A 15,984-nucleotide genomic window follows, 5' to 3' on the forward strand; every position below is an offset into this window, starting at 1 on the left:
TCAATTCTGGGAACAGAAGAAAAAATTCTTACACTACGGAATAAACAATAGCATGAACAATCTGGTAAGAGCTTCTGAAAAGGTGTTTCAAAGAAATGAAGTAGGAAGAGGAAAATAGAATTAACATAGACAAGTTGGTAATTATGTCATCATTAAGGATAGAGAACAGGTGATAATACAAGGTTAAAAAAAAAAAAGGAAAGAAATGTTGCCAACAACTAAATCAACAAACAAAATGGACCAGTGCACTAACAAGCAAAGCAACAGTACTAGGCCCTTTTACCTACTTCCCATTCCTCCCTCTGTACCCTTATCCTTAAGAACCTCAGTTAATCAGATTTCAGTAAATACTTTCACTTCATGGCAAGTAGATGGGGGAAAAGTGGAAACAGTGACAGATTTTATTTTCTTGGGCTCCAAAATCGCTGTAGATGGTGACTGCCACCACGAAATGAAAAGATGCTTGCTCCTTGGAAGAAAAGCTATAACAAACCTAAACAGCATATTAAGAAGCAGAGACATCACTTTGCCAACAAAGGTCTATATAGTCAAAGCTGTTTTTCCAGTAGTCACGTTTTAGATCTAAGAGTTGGACCAGAAGGAAGGCTGAGCACCAAAGAATTGATGCTTTCGAATTGTGATGCTAAGAGAAGACTCTCGAGAGTCCCTTGGACTGCAAGGAGATCCAACCAGTCCATCCCAAAGGAAATCAGTCCTGAATATTCATTGGAAGGACTGATGCTGAAGCTAAAACTCCAATACCTGGGCCACCTGATGTGAAGAACTGACTCGTTAGAAAAGACCCTGATGCTGGGAAAGACTGAAGGCAGGAGGAAAGGGGATGACAGAGGATGAAATGGTTGGATGGCATCACTCACTCAATGGACATGAGTTTGAGCAAACTCTGGGAGATAGTGAAGGGCAGGTAAGGCTGGCATGCTACAGTCCATGGGGTCACAAAGAATCAGACATGACTGAGCAATTGGACAACAACTGGATTATACCATCAAGACTCTATCTCAAAAAAATAAAACAATTTCAGAGATAATTTTGTTACAATAATGGAGAAAACATCAACAAACCATATAAATGAAGCATAGCAACTATTTAAAAGAAAAACCAACAAGCGGTATTATTTGATACACAAACACACACACACCACACTGCCCCCTACACAGCGGGCACAGTACCGTCTTCTCTGCTGTTGGGTGCAGAAGCAACGCTGAATGATTCTAACAGCTCTTAACACAGCCAGATACTCCTTACGTGCTTTCCGGCACCTGTACCAGGCTTGAATCCTGCAGGCAGCTTTCACTTCTCGTAAATATTTCCTGGCTTTGTGTCTCCTCCACACAGCCTATTAAACAAATAAACATAACAAATATGCAATGAGATGTCTAATTTTTTTTTTTTTAGTCAGTATTGGAAAACAACTAATGTAAGTTCAGGCAGACAAGATCAACTGCAGAAACGCCGTCACATCCCAACTCTTCTGTGAGGCTCGCTCATCCCTGACATGTGAGCTCTCTGAGAACAGTGGGCTGATCTGTGCTTTTACCCCTGTGGCTGGCTGCCGGCTAGGCCTCACACAATCCTAGCAAGTATTTAAGCTGTAAGAGCTGCACAAAGCCTGGGAAGCCAGGTGCGTGCGCTGCCCTCACCTTTTCAACCCTGTGAAGGAACACAAAGGACACGCACGTGCTGACTCCGCTTCTGGGGAGAGGACGGGAACCTCCCCACCGCCCTCCCTACCCCACCTCAGATGCACCTAGGTTCAGGCCAGCTGACTGCGGAATCCCAACATCCATCCAGCCGCGACCATCAGACTTTCCGATTCTGGCAACCCTGCAGCTGACTAAAAGCTTAAGTAATATTTACAACTTAAGTGCTTAGCGCGATACTCAGCGCTACGATTCCTTACGGTAACACAGGTAGGCACTATTACCTCTAATTTAGAGATGAGGAAATGAAGGCCCAGAGGAACTGACACCAGTAAAGGAAATTGCTGAAGTCACATTTAATAAGCAGCAGACCTATCTTATTTAATCTTGACAAAAATCTTGTGAGATGATAATTAAGCTCTTTCTTTCACAAAACAGAAATTAACGTTGAGACTTGTTACCTCATAGTAAGTGAATAGGGTCAAAATCTGAACCTGAGTCTACTTGATTTCAAAATACCTACAACAGGTATGATAACTACCTCCTACGTGGGGGTCGGTTTCTAAACTCAGCTGACAGGCAAGATTGGTACGTACGGTCAAACTGACTCCTGTGGTGTCCTTGACTCAGAGTATTTCTATAGGGTTTTATGTAGACAAACACCCCCTAGAGGGAGCCAGGTATCAGTCTTTTTGTCTCCGCGGGCTCAAAGGTGGCTCGGCTCTATTTAGGTTCCGTGTAAGGCCAATCCCATCCTCTGCTCACGTGGACCCTGAAGATCCTAATGTCATTGCCCTCTGTTCAGTGTGATTCACTTTCCCCAACCTACTGCCTACAGCTTCCTGACTGGCCACCCGCAGCCTAGTCCATCTTCCACATTCCTGCCTGAGTAATTTTTTGTTTTTGCCACACTGGGGGGCATGTGGGAACGCAGTTTCCTGACCAGGGATTGAACCTGCACTCCCTGCATTGGGAGTGCAGAGTCTTAACGACTGGGCTGCCAGGCAAGACCCTGCCCGAGTTATTTTAAAAAGATAAACTAGGATTCTGGTCCTCCCCTTAAACTCATCTAGAACTTCTCTTAGTCCAGAGGATGAAGGCTAACCTTTTTCCATCTTACAGAGCTGCCCACCTCTCACTCCATGGTCTCAGATCACCTTTATTGCACACCTGTGCTCACTCTCAGTTCAGAGCTCCGTGTTACCCCCTACAGCTGGAATACTCCTTCAATACAGTTTACTAGGCTATTTCCTTCAGCTTAAGCTTAACTCTTATCTTAAACCCCACTCATTCCAAGAAGCCTTCTCTGATCACTGGGACCAGCTTAGGTTTCCCTTCTCTGTGTTTCCAGCCACATCCATTTCTCATTCTGTATTACGATGAAGAAATTTCCATATATTGACGTATGGGGAAGTCATTTCGGCTATCACATGACTTAACTTGAACTTTATGTTAACTAGAACAGCCTGTTTTGTGGCCTATTAAACATATACTGTATATCTGCTTTAGCTGTTAAAGAAAAGAAAGCATTTAAAAATCAAAATGGATTAACTGTGGTTCAGGTGTCCAAAATGGAGCCAAGTGGCTACCGTGGATGTGGTTTGACACGTTTCAGCATCACTGAGAACTTGAACTTGATATTAAACTCAAGGACACCACTGCTGCTGCTGCTACGGCTAAGTCGCTTCAGTCATGTCCAACTCTGTGCGACCCCATAGATGGCAGCCCACCAGGCTCCCCTGTCCCTGGGATTCTCCAGGCAAGAACACTGGAGTGGGTTGCCATTTCCTTCTCCAATGCATGAAAGTAAAAAGTGAAAGTGGAGTCGCTCAGTCGTGTCCGATTCTTAGCAACCCCAGGACTGCAGCGCACCAGGCTCCTCTGTCCATGGGATTTTCTAGGCAAGAGTACTGGAGTGGGGTGCCACTGCCTTCTCCAAAGGACACCACTAGCGGTTCTCAGAACATATAAGGTTGCCAGCTACAACCATATGGTCTCAAAGTCTTCGCTTTTAACTATGCAGTCATAACTTAAGTTTAGGGTGATCATGTCCAGAACAATCTTATTCTGTGCTGTCTTGGGTAAACAATTATTGGCACCTTTTACCCAACTTCAGAAATCTTCCATTTTGGAAGGTAAACGAAATGGTTACATAAACTAACTCTTATTCTTTATAACCTGCTACAGCTCATTTTGAAAATTCTAAGAAATACTGGTCAAAGGATGAATGAAAGCTTTATACTTAAATACATAAATACCTGGATTTTTATGGTGCTATCTTTAAGTTTCCGAAACTTCCGTTTCTGTATAAATCCTTTCACTCTAGCTTGAATAATGATTACACTGCTCCTTATTTGTGAGTACAGTTCTCTTTTATGTTTTGCAGGCAGAAAGGCTCTGTGGGGATTCTGCAAACCCACTGCTGCTTCTCTGTACAGTAAGAACCGTTTTCTGCTTTGCTGTGTCCTGAAGTACCGCTGTAACGTGAGGGCCGCCCTTTTCTGCTGAAGGAATCTTCTGCGATATACGGCCATCTGAAGGAAGGACTGAATTTGCACAGCAGCACGCCTCTGTTTTTCCAGTCTTCTTGTGACCATTTTACGGAAAGCTTTTTGAATTGTGACCGCAGCTTTTCTTTGAGAATGATGCTCTGTTTCCTGTGAAGGGCCAACCAGAGAAGTTTTATACAGCCCTTGAGCCACAAGTGCTGGACTCTGGCCAGCTTCATGCTGGCTCTCAGTCCTGTGACAGTAGAATGCAGGCCGGGTAGCAGGGGCTGCCATCTTTTCGTCAGGCATGGTTTTTAATTTCTGTCTAACTTTCATGCCTCTGAAAGCAGCCTGAATAGTTCGTGCAGATTTCTGAATGGCTAAAAATTCCTTCCTCTCCATTTTCACTCTGACATACGACCTGTAGTGATTCTGTATGACAACAACTGCTCTTTTCTTGGCCTGATAATCAGCTCTGGCCCGGTGCCTTCGGTAGCATGATTGAATTCGTGTGGCAGCTAGGTGCATGCCCTGGATACCCCTTCGTGCCTTAAATCCTCTGAAACAAGACTGGATACAGATGGCTGCCTGGGTTCGCACTGCCATTAGCACTCTGTATCTTCTTTGAACAAAAACTACCTTTGCCCTAAAGTGGAGATAGCGCTTCCGTGTTTTAAAGGCTCTAAAATGCTTCTGAACAGTAATGGCAGCTTGATGCTGCCTTTCCTGAATCAGTCCCCTTATGACCATATCCTGAAAGTCAGCTCGGGCACAGGCTGCTGCTTTGAGTGCATCGTGTTGAAGAGCTTTCCTTTTACTCACTCTATATCTTTCTTGTATTACTTTTGTAGCCCACTGAAGCTTTTGGTAGGAGAAATGTTGCCTGTACATTCTGTAGGTGCTTTGTATTATGACAGCAGCTCTGTGCTTTTCCCTTAAAAGCTGCCTTGCTTTCAGCCCTTTATACGCAGCCTGAATGACCACTGCAGAATGCCTCCATCTGATGTAAAGTGCTCTTTGCAGTTTTGCAGCTCTGTATGCCCGGTAATGCTGCTGAATGAGAACCGCAGCGAGTTTCCAGGTCTGAAAGGCCAGGCGCGCTCTGTGCATTCTGAAGCTTGCCTGGATAAGGGCCGCAGCCCTGTGCATCTCCTGTAACTGCTTCTTTACCATCCGTCTTCGGTAAAACGCCTGGATTATAATGATTGCTTTCTTTAACTCCAGGAATCGCTGCAAGTGGTGTTTGGCACAGATCGCGGCTCGGTACTTCCTCTGAACAAAAACAGCAGCTTTCTTGAGGGAAAGGAATCTTTTCCTCACCCTTACAGACCTAAACCTGCTCTGAATCAGGGTCGCGGAGGCATGCATCCTTTTCAGACGTCTTCGGATTCTCATACCCCTGAACGCAGCCTGGAGGACCAGCGCAGAGCGTCGTTGCTGGAGGTACTGTCTCCTCTGCAGGCGCGCAGCTTGGCCTGCCCGGAACCGCTGCTGGATGACCTGCGAGGCGCGCCTCCAGGCCTGGTACCTCGCCCGTGCACGGTGCCTCCTGAACGCAGCCTGGAGGACCGTGGCCGCCCTGCGCATCTCCTGTGTCTTCTTCCTCACCATCCACCCCCTGTACCAGGACTGGATTTTGATAGCTGCCTTCTGCAACTGGAGCTGTTGTAAGTGATGCCTTGCACAAACCTTTGCACGGTATTTTCTCTGAACCCACACAGCGGTCTTCCTGAGAGACAGGAATCTTCTCCTCATCACCAGAGTCCTAAATCTCCGCTGGATTACTGCTGCGGCGGAGTGCATGGCTTTTAAGCGTTTTCGCGCTCTCATGCCCCTGAAAGCAGCCTGAATGCAGATCGCGGAGCGTCTCAGCTGGTTGTACCTTCGCAGTTGTGCATGCCTTTCCCTCCCTGCCCGGTACTTCTGCTGCACCGTTTTCGTCACCTTCTTTAACTTATTAAAATAGGCTTGCTGTCGGCGCCCCCTGTAGTGGGCCTGGATGAGCGTGGCCGCGGTCCGCATCCTTCTCAGGTTCTGTCTAACTCTTGCCCCTCTGAGAGCTGCCTGGAGGAGGGCAACGGCTTTCAGAGTGGTCAGGTACTTTGCATGCTGAGCTCTACCTTGGCGGTACGCTCGGTACCTTACCTGAATTACGATGGCTGCTGTTCTCATTTGCTGATACCTCCTTCGTGACTGCTGCATTTTGAAGGCGGCTTTGATGAGAGTGGCTGCCATGTGCATGCGCCGGGTCTGTCTTCTTTCTCTGACTCCTCTATAGACGGCCTGGATTTTCAGTGCTGCCTTCTTTACAGCAAGATATTCCTCACGCTGACAGCCTGCGAGCTTAGCCGCTCGATACCACCTCTGAATGATGACTGCCGCTGCTCTGTAGCTGGCGTACTTCTTTCTGGCTTGGTACGCTCGGTATCTAGACTGTATGGTGGTGGCTGCCTGGTGCATCTCCTTCACTTTCTTCCTCGCTCTCACACCTCGGAAAGCTGACTGTAGGATTATTGCAGCTCCTTTGGTTTTCAAAAACAAATGATGCTGTTTTCTTCCTGTACGATAAGCCCGATAATGCATTTGAATTAGACGAGCCGCTTTTTTCATGATTTCCCACCTCTTCCGCTGCACGTGCCTTCGGTAGCAGGCCTGTATGATGATGGCACATCTCTGTTGCTTCTGAATCCGCCTCCTGGCTGCTCGGCCCCTCCAGGCGGACTGGAGCGTCACTGCCGCCCGGCGCAGTGCCATGTACTCTGTCCGCTGCCTCAGCCCCGTTGCGCGCGCTCTCAGATGCTGCTGGATCACGGATGCTGCCGTTTTTAACAACCTGAACTCCTTCTGGGCCCTGGCCGTTCTGAAAGCAGACTGAATCTTCACTGCAGCTTCATGTTCCTTTCTCATCTGCTTCCGAACTTTCCAGCCACGATAAGCAGACTGGAGAGAAATTGCAGCTGTCCTTGTTTTGAAGAAATGGCTTCTTAGGGCAGAAACCATCTTGCGTGTCCTGTACCATCTCTGAATCTTGAGCGCAGACTGAAGCATGGATTGATACTTTGTCCTCTGACGATAGCCTCTAAAAGCAGCTTGAATTTTCAGAGCAGCTGCAGATTGCTGTTGCAGCTGCCGGCGGACCTTATACCCTCTGTAAGCGGCCTGCAAACAGGTCACGGCTCTTCTGACTTGCAGGAAGTGCTTCCTCTGCTGGGCCCCTGCTCTGTGTGCACGATAGTAACGCTGAATGACAACAGCTGCTTGACAGACTTTCAGGTACTCCAGCCGCATCTTTCTCATCCTAAAATAAGACTGCAGCAAAACAGCGGCTTTTCTCTGCAGCCTCACCTGCTTCCGAACCAGGTACCCTCTGAGGAAAGCTTGCAGTTTGATGCAAGAGGCCCGCAGGTGTTCTTCTCTCTGTTGTGCAATTGCTCTTAAATGTAAATATTGTTTGCGGGCTTGCTTCATCCTGACAATGGATTGTAACTTCACTGTAGCCTTTTTGAGCCTCAGAAACTTTCTTCTGGAAGCATAAGCCCTGTAATATGATTGAATCTTTACAACTGCTGTGAGGATGTGAAGAAACTTTTTCCTGGCCTGCATTCTCCTGCACGCAGACTGCAGGACGATGACAGCAGAACGGGTCTTCTGGTAAGAGGCCAGAACTTCCTTGGCCGAGATGTAAGCTCGGAAGTGAATCTGAATTACGAGGGCGGCTTTCTTCATCTTCTGGTATGTCTGTAATTGTTGACGTCTCCTTATGTGTGCCTGCAGCCTGATGATGTTTTTCTTAAGGTTTAGAAATCGGAGTCTGTCCTGTCTCATTCTCCAGCACGACTGTAAGACACAAGCGGCCCTGATCTGCTTGCATAAGTTACGTGCTCTCCTTCCCCTGAAAGCAGCCTGCAGGCGGATGGCTGCAGCCCGTTTCTGCAAATAGCCTGTGCGCTCAACCTTTCCTTTCACGTATGCTCTGTAGTGCTTCTGCAGAGTCAGGATAGACTCTCTGGTCCTTGTATATAACTTTTGGGCTTGAAAACACCGGAATCTTGCCTGAATGATGATAACACAAGATCTAAGGTGAATGTACTTCTGTGATTCTCTGTGCATCCTATACCAGGATTGTATGACCACGGCAGCTCTTTCTTCTTGAGCGCGTTTCTGGACACGCCATTCTCTGAAAGCTCTTTGCAATGTTATGGCAGCATTTATTTGTGATTGCCTCTTATGTCGCCTCCATCTCCTGAAGGCGGACTGGATTACAAGGGTGGATGATCTTAGCAATTCATATCTCTGTCGATCCTGCTTGCTTCTAACATGAGCACGCCAGTGCCTCTGAATTGTCACGGTAGCCCAGTGGTATCGTTTGTAAGAAGCAACAGCAATGATCATTCTTATCTTAGATTGCAGGATAATTGAATAATATTTCAATTTCAGAAACTGCTTTCTAGTGGAATATCTTCTCCAGTATCTCTGAAAAAAGTAAGAAAGGACAGAAAATAAAATAGACACAACTTTCTATGCTTAAGACCTTTGAAACTATCACTTTTTCTAACATTTTGCTTAAAAACAAACATATCAAACTTAAAAGCAATATATTTCTGAAGGAGATACTTATCTCTTTTGTTTATAGTTTGTTTCTATGTTGATACAACTGTAGCCAATCCAAAAATCTTTCTCCAAATACTAATGATATTTACATAGCATTTGTACTCAGGAGACACAAGAAATATAAATAAGTTTATGTTATATTAGAATAACATACTAGGAAAAAAAAAACCTATAGTACTATTCTGCTATCTATTGATTCTTGGTAAGTTCCTGTGAATATACCTCTGGTTCTTATATTCTGCCTTCTGTCAAGGTTGATAAGATATCTTATAATGATTGGAAACTGTTCATAGGCCTGGTAATGCCGACAAAGGCCCATACAGTCACAGCTATGGTTTTTCCAGTAGTCATGTACAGATGTAAGAGCTGGACCATACAGAAGGCTAAGAGCCCAAGAATTGATGCTTTCAAATTATGGGGCTGGAGAAAAGTGTTAATAAGAGTCCCTGGGACAGCAAGGAGATCAAATCAGTTAATTCTCAAAATCAACCTTGAATATTCATTGGAAGGACTAATGCAAAGCTGAAGCTCCAATACTTTGGCCAACTGATGCAAAGAGCTGACTCACTGGAAAAGACTGATGCTGGGAAGGACTGAAGTCAAAAGATGGGGGCAGCAGAGGATGAGATGGTGAGATAGCATCACTGACTCAATGGACATGAGTTTGAGCAAACTCTGGGAGATAGTGAAGGACCGGTAAGCTTAGCATGCTGCAGTCCCTGGGGTCACAAAGAATCAGGCATGACTTAGCAACCGAATAACAACAAATGTCAACAAAGAGTTTTGAGAAATAAGTGAGCTGGATCACTTTCTGAGTCAGTATTTTCATCAAGAATAAAATTTAGGAATTATAGTTACTTGGTTAAAAAGTGTAATTCTGGAAAGACTTGAGGAGTAAGAAGCCGTTTGCCATCTGCTTCCTTCCCAGCACCCCCTGTTCCCTAAGCCTGTAATTATCCCAGCAATGTGCAAGCTGTGAAGTCTCGAGCAGATCCTGGCTGCTGGTCTTCAAGCTCTGTCTGGACAGTCTGCTCTAGCTGTAAGACGATTCTTCTGTCCAAAACACTCCAAATATTGCTAAGATGTGGTGGGAAGTAATGAAAGGATTAAAAGTCTCAGATAAAAAAATCAAAGATACAACTAAGAACCAAATGGGAATATCAGAACTAAAAAACACAATAACCAAAACAACAACAAAACCTCACTGGGATGGCTCAATAGTGGAATGTAGATGACGGAAGAGTCAATGAACTTGAAGATCAATGCAAAGTATCAATGCAGAACGAGAAAGGAAAAAAAAATGACTGGGGAAAAAATTGTCTCAACCAATATATCCTTCAATAGGCAAATGGATAAACTATTGTAGTATATCTATAAAATGGAATGTCATTCAGTGTAAGCTACTGAGGCAGGAAAAGACTATTTAAACTTAAATGTGTATTTGTGAAGTGAGAGAATCTATCTGAAAAGGCTATATATCTCTGAATTCAAACTATAGGACATCCTGGAAAAAGCAAAAATAGTAAAAACAATAGTGGTTGCCAAGGATTTTGAAGAAGGGTAAGAGATGAATATGTAAAGCAGAAAGGATTTTTAGGGCAGGATTTTTGTCAAACACATAACTATACCACATAAATAGTGAAACCCTTGGAAACTAAGGACTTCAGTTAATTATAATGTATTATTGTTGGTTCATAAATTGCAAACACGATACCATACAAAAAGAAAGCAAAGCAACAGAAATGATAAAATCTGCACTAATAGAATATGATTCTCATGCACTCCTTAAAATCTTATTATGATCGAAAGCAAAAATTATAATATTGCCTGATGTGGTTTCAGTTGTATGTAAGTTTAATAAAACTGCTGCTGCTGCTGCTGCTGCTAAGTTGCTGCTAAAACATATAAGCGAGGGAGGGGAGCAAAGGGATCTAGATAGTGGTAAGTTTTCTACATTCCATTTAAAGGGATAAAGTATTGATTCTAAGTAAAAGTTTTGTATACTGAAATGACTATAATAAACCAAAAAACGAAACAAAAAAAGACACCCCCCCCAAAAAAACAAAAAACACAAAAAATCTCCCAAATAAATTCCTGTACAGAGGAATAAAATAATAGTTCAAATGAAAAAAGATAAATTAAAATGAAACACTAAAAAGTATTTAAATAATTGAAAAGACAGGAAAGGGGGAAGAGAAAAAATGAAAGAAAGCTAACATTCAGAAAATAAATGATAAAATGACAGACCAAAGCCCAAACATATTGACAAATATCTGAAATATATATGGCCTAAATCACCAATTAAAAGAAATTTTCAAAACATAAAAACTAAATGCTGTCAAGACTTCAAGCCATATATAATGATTTAAGTGACTAATAAGTACAATAATAGACAATAATAGGAAAAACAATAATAGGAAAAAAATAGACCCTGAAAATGATAATCAAGTGAAAGCTAGTTTGGTTATAGTAAGAACATGCAAAGTAGACTTTAGAACAAAGAAAATTATGAAGGATAAAAAGGAACAATAAACAATGATAAAAAACTCAACTCACCTAGAGGACAGAACAATTCCAAATGTGTACACACCTAACAAAACCTCTTCAAATACATGTAGATAAAACTGAAGAGGGAAAGACAACATCCACAGTTATGTTGGAGACTTAACCACCGCTTTCTTGGCACAAGAATAAGTAAACAGAACATCAGTAAGGACATAAAAGGACTATCGACCTTATATTTATAGAACACTGCATCCAACAACAACAGAATAGACGTTCTTTTCCAGTACACAGAACATTCACCAAGACCAAGGACCAACCTTTTCTGTAAAACATTTACAGGCAAATCACTGACAAAGAACTTGTATCCAGTATATAGAAAGAAATCTCAAAACTCAATAAGATTAGCACTCAGTTACAAAAATGGTCAAAAGATTTCAACACACTTTACAAAGAAGATGACTGAAAGGCAATTAAGCATTCGAAAACATACACATAGGTTTTGAGAAAATGCAAATTAAAACCAAGAGACCACTATAGACTTATCAGAACGGGTGAAACACAAGTGATCAGCGTTGCTGAGGATATGGAGCAATTAGAACCCTTACACACTGGGGGTGGGCATACAAAATGGAATAAGCCAGTCTAGACGGTTTGGCGATGTCTAAGCTATGGTTTTTCCGGGAGTCATGTATGGATGTGAGAGTTGGACCATAAAGAAAGCTGAGAGCCAAAGAACTGATACTTCTGAACTGTGGTGTTGGAGAAGACTCTTGAGAGTCCCTTGGACTGCAAGGAGATCCAACCAATCCATCCTAAAGGAAATCAGTCCTGAATATTCATTGGAAGGACTGATGCTGAAGCTGAAACTCCAATACTTTAGCCACCTGATGCGAAGAGCTGACTCATTTGAAAAGATCCTGATGCTGGGAAAGATTGAAGGCAGGAGGAGAAGGGGATGACAGAGGATGAGATGGTTGGATGGCATCACCGACTCAATGGACATGAGTCTGAGTAAACTCCGGGAGTTGGTGATGGACAGGGAGGCCTGACGTGCTGCATTCCATGGGGTCACAAAGAGTTGTTCACGACTGAGCGACTGAACTGATCTGTAAAGCTAAACATATACTTACCAAATGACCCAACAATCCCATTCCTAGATATTTACCCTAACAGAATGAAATCACCTAAAACTGGAAACAACGCAAATATCCTTCAACAGATGAATATATAATCAAACTGTGGCACACCCACACCAGGGCACACTACTCAGCAATGAAGGAGAATGCATGCACGGCTACATGCAACCGCTGATAGCTGCAACACCTGGGTGAGGCTCAGAGGCCTCTTGCAGAGAGAAAAAGGGCCAGTCTCAAAGGCTTACCATTATGTGGTAAGGCTCCATTATGTGATATTTTTTAAAATGCAAAACTATAGTAATAGAGAACAGAGCTTGGTGCATGGGTGTGGAGGAAGAACGGACCACAGAGAAATGGAACACAAAAGTTCTTCTGGGAGATGGACTGTTCACAACCTGTGTGTGTGTTTAAATTTGTGTAACTGCACACCAAAAAAGACATGCACATTTTACTGAGTGTTATTAATAATTTGAAAATTAGAATTTTAATTTCGATCTGCATAAAGTTAAAATTTATTAAATTTAAATTTTTAAAAATAGATACTATATCTAAGTAAAGGTATTTAAGACTTCTTGCATCAGATAATAAAATCATTTTAGGAGGCTTTTAAAGAAGGACTGAATAAATAGGTATTGATTAATACCATGTTCAGTAGCTAAAGATATCAGTTCTAACTAAACTGACTGACATATTCAGTTAAATCTCAAATTCTGATATTTTTTAAACTTCAGATTCAAAATCTGTAAGGAAATGCAGTGGACTTAGGATAGCTAAAAACTTCTTAAAGAAAACAAAAGAAGTCTTTGTCTACCAGACGTTCAGATTTCTTGTAAAGCTAGAGTATATAGTTCGATGGTAGACAAAAAGAACAATGAAATAGTAAAAAAAATTCTAGAAGCAGAACCACACACATAAGAATCCGTGCTAGGGGAATTCCCTGGCAGCGCAGCCGGCAGGACGCTGGCTTCCACTGCGCGGGACGGGGGTTCAGTTTGTTGGGAGCTAAGGCCCCGCATGCTGCACTGCATGGCGAAAAGACGACCTGATGTGCACGACAGGTAGCACGGGGCTTCCCTGGTAGCTCAGAGGGTAAAGCGTCTGTCTGCAATGCTGGAGACCTGAGTTCGATCCCTGGGTCAGGAAGATCCCCTGGAGAAGGAAATGGCAACCCACTCCAGTATTCTTGCCTGGAAAATCCCATGGACTGAGGAGCCTGGTAGGCTACAGACCATTGGGTCACAAAGAGTCAGACACGACTGAGTGACTTCACTTCACTTCACAGGTAGCACAGTGAGGCAAGGGTGGTCATTTCAGTGAACTGTAACCGAAACAACGGCTATGCGTATATACAAAAAGAAATATGGTCCCTAGCACAAAGCATATGCAGGAATTAATTGCAAGAGAGCTCTAAATGTGAAAGACCTCATATTAATGCTTTCAGAATAGAATAGAGTGTAGGAGAGTATCTTCAAGGTCTTAGCAGTTAAACAAGTACTCTTCAAATCGTTCAAAAAAAAAAAAAAACACCCACACACAGCCCACTAACCACAGAAGAAAATTAAGAATTTTCACTGGAAATATATAAAACTATAAGTAATAGTCTGGGAGAAGATATTTACAACATATATATCCAACAAGGACCAATAACCAGAATATATAAAGATCTCACACAAATCCACAAGAAGGCAAACAATCGAAATAAAAAATGGAAAAAAAAGATCCTTGAAAAAACACTTCACAAAAGATTTTCAATATGAAGAGGTGTTCAATGTCATTCATTATCAACAAAATACAAACTACAACTACTCTAAGGTACCACTACACACTGACTAGAATCGCTGAAATTGAAGAGATAGCCTCCAAGTATTTTAAATAGTGGGTGGTCCTATAACCAGCTTAGAAAACTCCTTGTCAATATCTACTAGAACTGAAACACATATGCCTTAAGGCAAACAACTGTACTCGTAGGTATGCGCCAGAGTGTGTATATTTCACACCAAAAGGCACGTTCATAAAACCTTTAGTTATACAGCTCAAAACCAGAAACCCAGATATCCATCGACAATAGAAGAAATGAATAAATTGTAGGATATCATATGCTGGGAAAGACTGATGACAAGAGAAGAAGGGGGCGACAGAGGATGAGATCCTTGGATCACCAACTCAGTGGACATGAATTTGAGCTAACTTCAGGAGAGAGTGGAGGACAGGGAAGCCTAGTGTGCTGCAGTCCATGGGGTCTCAAAGAGCTGGACAGGACTGGGCAACTGAGCAACAACAACAAAATGTAAAGCGAACAAGGCAGCACGGGGTGCAGGATTAAACTGCTCCCCCGTCAGAGCAAAGGAGGTGCTTCGATGTGTTTGATCCTCATGTTCAACACAGCCAAGAGTTTTACAGGTAGTGGGGAGATACCAAATATTTGTTAAAGTGCTAGATAAAATATAGAAGCCTAAAATTTAATTTAAAACTTTATCATATTGTACTCTCTTAAAAGTGTCGTTAAACCTTTTTAAATCTAAAAATTCAGAATACCATACCTGAATAATAGATGCTGATTTACTGTGAACTCTTTCTAGCTTTTCCTTTTTCAACATTAACAGTTTTCTCTTTGCTAAGGCTCTTCGCCAATATTTCTGAATGACCAATGCTGCGCTGACCTTCTTTTTAAATCGTTGTTTAGTGAGGAAATTGATTATAGCTGATTGAATGATTCTTGCAGCTTTGTCTCTCTCCTAAAAGAGAAAAAAAAAAAAAAAAGGCAAATATGAATTAAACAATCACTTGAGGCCCTAAACCATTATTTGTAAGAAGTCAGATTGGACTTCCCAGGTGGCTCAGTGGTAAAGAATCTGCCTGCCAATGCAGGAGACACAGGAGATGCAGGTTGATCCCTGGGTCGAGAAGATCCCCTTGAGGAGGAAATGCCACCCCACTCCAGTGTTCTAGCCTGGGAAAACCCATGGGCAGAGGAGCCTGGTGGGCTGTAGTCAATGGGGTCACAGGAGTCAGAGACAAATGAGCAACTAAGCAACAACAACAGTCTCTCAGATTATGGTGGAATGAATTCATGCTTGATTTTGGAAAGGGTTTGCCCACAAAGGGCTATATAGTCAAAGCTATAGTCATGTTCACATATGAGAGTTGGATTATAAAGAAGGCTGAGCACCAAAGAATTGATGCTTTCAAATTGTGGTGCTGGAGAAGACTCTTGAGAGTCTCTCGGTCAGCAAGGAGATCAAACCAGTCAATCTTAAAGGAAACCAATCCTGAATATTCATTAGAAGGACTGATGCTGAGCCAAAGATCCAATACTCTGGCTACCTGATGCGAAGAGCTGACTCATTGGAAAAGACCCTGATACTGGGAGAGATGGAGGGCAGGAGGAGAAGGGAATGACAGAAACAGAAGATGAGACAGGTGGATGGCCTCACCAACTAGGTAGACACGAGTCTGAGCAAACTCTGGGACATAGCTGAAGGACAGGGAAGTCTAACATGCTGCAGTCCATGGGGTTGCAAAGAGTCAGACATGACTGAGGGACTGAACAACAAAGTAGGAGAAAAAAGAAAGGAAAAAGAG

The 15,984-nt window shown here is 42.9% G+C and overlaps 1 protein-coding gene across 3 annotated transcripts in view; it reads right to left on the reverse strand.

The window, feature by feature from the left end:
• ASPM (assembly factor for spindle microtubules) overlaps window positions 1-15,984 on the reverse strand; it is a 62,599-nt gene that overhangs the window by 13,059 nt on the left and 33,556 nt on the right. For 2 of the 3 annotated variants that reach the window (XM_015099402.4, XM_042229281.2), the window contains exons 17-19: window positions 14,943-15,137; window positions 3,920-8,623; window positions 1,191-1,357 (exon numbers count right to left, since the gene is read on the reverse strand). In XM_015099402.4, the coding sequence (XP_014954888.3) occupies window positions 1,191-1,357; window positions 3,920-8,623; window positions 14,943-15,137 (5,066 nt within the window). The remainder of the gene's footprint in view (window positions 1-1,190; window positions 1,358-3,919; window positions 8,624-14,942; window positions 15,138-15,984) is intronic. The other variant, XM_042229282.2, reaches the window with a different exon arrangement.

Source organism: Ovis aries, chromosome 12 (assembly GCF_016772045.2).
Source record: "Ovis aries strain OAR_USU_Benz2616 breed Rambouillet chromosome 12, ARS-UI_Ramb_v3.0, whole genome shotgun sequence".
In the NCBI taxonomy this organism is placed as follows: domain Eukaryota; kingdom Metazoa; phylum Chordata; class Mammalia; order Artiodactyla; family Bovidae; genus Ovis; species Ovis aries.